The 3,158-nt window shown below is 51.5% G+C and overlaps 1 protein-coding gene across 1 annotated transcript in view; it reads left to right on the plus strand.

Annotated features, from left to right (window-relative positions):
• Positions 1 to 3,158, plus strand: part of CPT1A (carnitine palmitoyltransferase 1A (liver)) — a 49,915-nt gene that overhangs the window by 38,161 nt on the left and 8,596 nt on the right. The window contains 3 exon segments of the mRNA XM_012664824.1: positions 1,005 to 1,193; positions 1,852 to 1,957; positions 3,027 to 3,143. Coding sequence (XP_012520278.1) covers positions 1,005 to 1,193; positions 1,852 to 1,957; positions 3,027 to 3,143 — 412 coding nt within the window.

Genomic DNA, 3,158 nt, shown 5'->3' on the forward strand with positions numbered 1-3,158 from the left:
CAAAAAAAAAAAAAAGAAGCAAGTGGGCATCACATCAGCTCTGCCTGTCCCAACTAGGGTGGGCACTGGGACCTTATCACAGGGGTGTCATGTGGTCATTCCTAGCATGGACTTGGGGGCTGACAGCCCAGGTTCAAATCCCTCTCACAAAATAGCTGTGAGCTAATCTCTGTGTGCTTCAGTTTCCTCATCTGAAAGATGGGCACGTAGTGTTGAAACAGATGAGTGGGGTGGCGCGTGGGAAAGGCTTGGCGCAGAGCCTGGCAGGGGGTAGTGCTCTTACGGTTTACTGTGATTTAGGATGGTTCCGGGGAGGGGCGGGGTGAAGCGGGGGCAGGGACGGTGTGTAGGTGAGTGCCTTGCTGGGAGCCTGCCGCTCCCTGGTAGCTTCCCTCACCTGTCTGGTCTGCGTTCTGCTTGTCTGTTCATTCAACACTTATTGAACAAAAATCACACACCAGCCAGGGATGGTGGCTCGTGCCTATAATCCTAGCACTTTGAGAGTCTGAGGTGGGAGGATCACTTGACTCTAGGAGTTCAAGACCGGCCTGGGAAACAGAGTGAGACCCTATCTCTACAAAAAATTAAAAAATTAACCAGGTGTGGTGTTGCACACCTGTAGTCCTAGCTGAGGTGGAATCATTGCTTGAACTCAGAAGGCTACGGTGAGCTATGTGAGCTTTGATTGGGCCACTGCACTCGAGCCCGAGTGACAGAATGAGACCCTGTCTCTAAAATTAAATAAATAAGAATTAAAACAATTAAACCACACACCATGGTCTGTGCTCTGGTCTAGAGGCCATGAGAAGATGAAATCCCTTCTAGCAAACAGCGCAGGACAGCAGGCAGACAGCCTCGGGTGGAGAAAATTATAAACGTGTAGTTTTCCTTCAGGAAATTCCTGAGAAACTGCAAAGCTGTCATTGTGTCATTTCAAACGCCACGTGCAAGGAGAGGTGACTGTGGGTTCAACTGTACTTAAATGGATCTCATCTTTGCTGCAGAGTCCCCTGGGCCAGGTGTCGCCAGGCCTATTTTGCGCGTGGGAAGAATAAGCAGTCACTTGACGCCGTGGAAAAAGCCGCGTTCTTCGTAACGTTAGACGAGACCGAACAGGGCTACAGAAAGGAAGACCCAGAGGCGTCGATGGACAGCTATGCCAAGTCCCTCCTGCACGGCAGCTGCTTTGACAGGTACTGCCCCTGCTTCCCGAAAGGTGGTTCGCCTGAGAGCTCGGAGGACATACCCATGCGGCTGGCACCCCGCCTCGGGTAGAACTGCTAAGGAATATGCTGGCATAAAAATATTGCCTCTAATTTCCTCCCCTCCGCCAGAGCTGCCACACACAGCGCGAGCAGCACATTGCGGTGCTCCGAGACGCAGGCTGCGGGGCCCGGCAGGAGTCGGTGGTGGAGGAGGCTGGGCGCGGGGTTAGACCTGGGTGTCGGCTCGTAACAGTTATGAAGCCGAGCCCCTCTGGGAGCCCCCGTCCTTATCTGTAAGGTGGGGGCTGCCTGTCCGTGGCTTAGGGGCACAGGTCGGCTGAGCAGGGGCCCGTGTGCCTGCAGGAAGAGCCTCGGATCTCTCTGCAGTTGCCTTGTGGTAACACGTCCTGTTCCAGCGTCCAGAACACAGGCTCATGCTGGTGTCTGGTGCAGGGAAGACACGAGCAGCTCAGCATCCTGTTTGCACTTTCTTCTTCTCTCCGCAGACTTGGGAACACCTGCTCAGCGTTAGGGGCAGGTGCAAAGTAAACTCGTCCATCTGGGATGAAACGGTTTTGTAGTTTCTGGTAATTTTTGTTGTTTTTTTTTTAAATTGAAGTTCCATAAACACGTTTGTTTCGCATAGGTGGTTCGACAAGTCGTTCACATTTATCGTCTTCAAGAACGGGAAGATGGGCATAAACGCGGAGCACTCCTGGGCGGACGCGCCCATCGTCGCTCATCTTTGGGAGGTGGGTTTCTGTAGCTTTCACTGGAAAATCCAAGCCCTGGACTGAATTTAGTTTTGTAACATGTCTAATTATATAATCTGAATTTTTAACACGTACTGGTACTGCGTATAATCACTAAATTAAAGGCATTCTTGTCTTCATTTCCTGTGACTCGGGTTCCTTCAATAGCAGCGCGTCTAATACCATCTCCGTAGGGAACCGAAATAACGAAATGGCGGTTGGCTCTCAAGCAGTGACTGCAGGGCGGATGCGAAGCTTGCTTTATTCTGAAATAGACTATCCCTTTTTTGTTGGATTTGCTGGTTTTCCTACCTACCACATTTTAGGCCAAATTGAAGCAAGCATGTTAAAGTCTTGGTTTATCAAAACGCAGTGTGCCTTTTACCTAAGACGTCTTTTTTTTGAGACAGTCTCACTCCCTTATCCTGGGTAGAGTGTGGTGGCGCCATTGTAGCTCACAGCAACCTCAAACTCCTGGGCTCAAGCGATCCTCCTGCCCCAGCCTCCCGAGTAGCTGGGACCACAGGTGCATGCCACCACACCTGGCTATTTTTTTTATTTTTTGTAGAGACAGGGTCTTGCTATTGTCCAGGCTGGTCCCGAACTCCTAGCCTCAAGCAATCCTCCTGCCTCAATCCCCCACAATGCTGAGATTATGTGTGTGAGGTACCGCACTGGGCCCAGGCTTATTTTTTTAAGTACTCTGGGTAAGGTGAAGGTAAAGGGATTTACTCTTGACCAGGGTGGCTGACTAGAAGTGGGGTGGTGTTTCACTGTTACTGCCCAGCTGACAGAGTAGCCTGTGGCTCCAGGGACCACTGGATGGGAGTCTAGGCTGTGCAGACACTGATGGGGCCTCTGAAATGGAGATAAGACCTACCTCGTTAGGGGCCAGGCACAGAATGAGGTGCTGAGCACACTGTAAGCGCACAAGTTAGCAGCCGTGGGTAAATCTTTGTACCCTCTCTGTAAGGAGCAAGGGTCTGTCCACCTGGAGATGAAACACGTGTTATGTCACACTGTGATGATCACGTCTGAGTTTGCTTTTGCACCTTTCTATTTTTGACAGTACGTCATGGCCACGGACAGCTTTCAGCTGGGCTACGCAGAGGACGGGCACTGCAAAGGGGACACCAATCCGAGCATCCCGTACCCCACCAGGCTGCAGTGGGACATCCCAGAGGAAGTAAGTCCGGTCACC

Source organism: Propithecus coquereli, unplaced genomic scaffold, assembly GCF_000956105.1.
Source record: "Propithecus coquereli isolate 6110/MARCELLA unplaced genomic scaffold, Pcoq_1.0 Scaffold120, whole genome shotgun sequence".
Classification (NCBI taxonomy): Eukaryota; Metazoa; Chordata; class Mammalia; order Primates; family Indriidae; genus Propithecus; species Propithecus coquereli.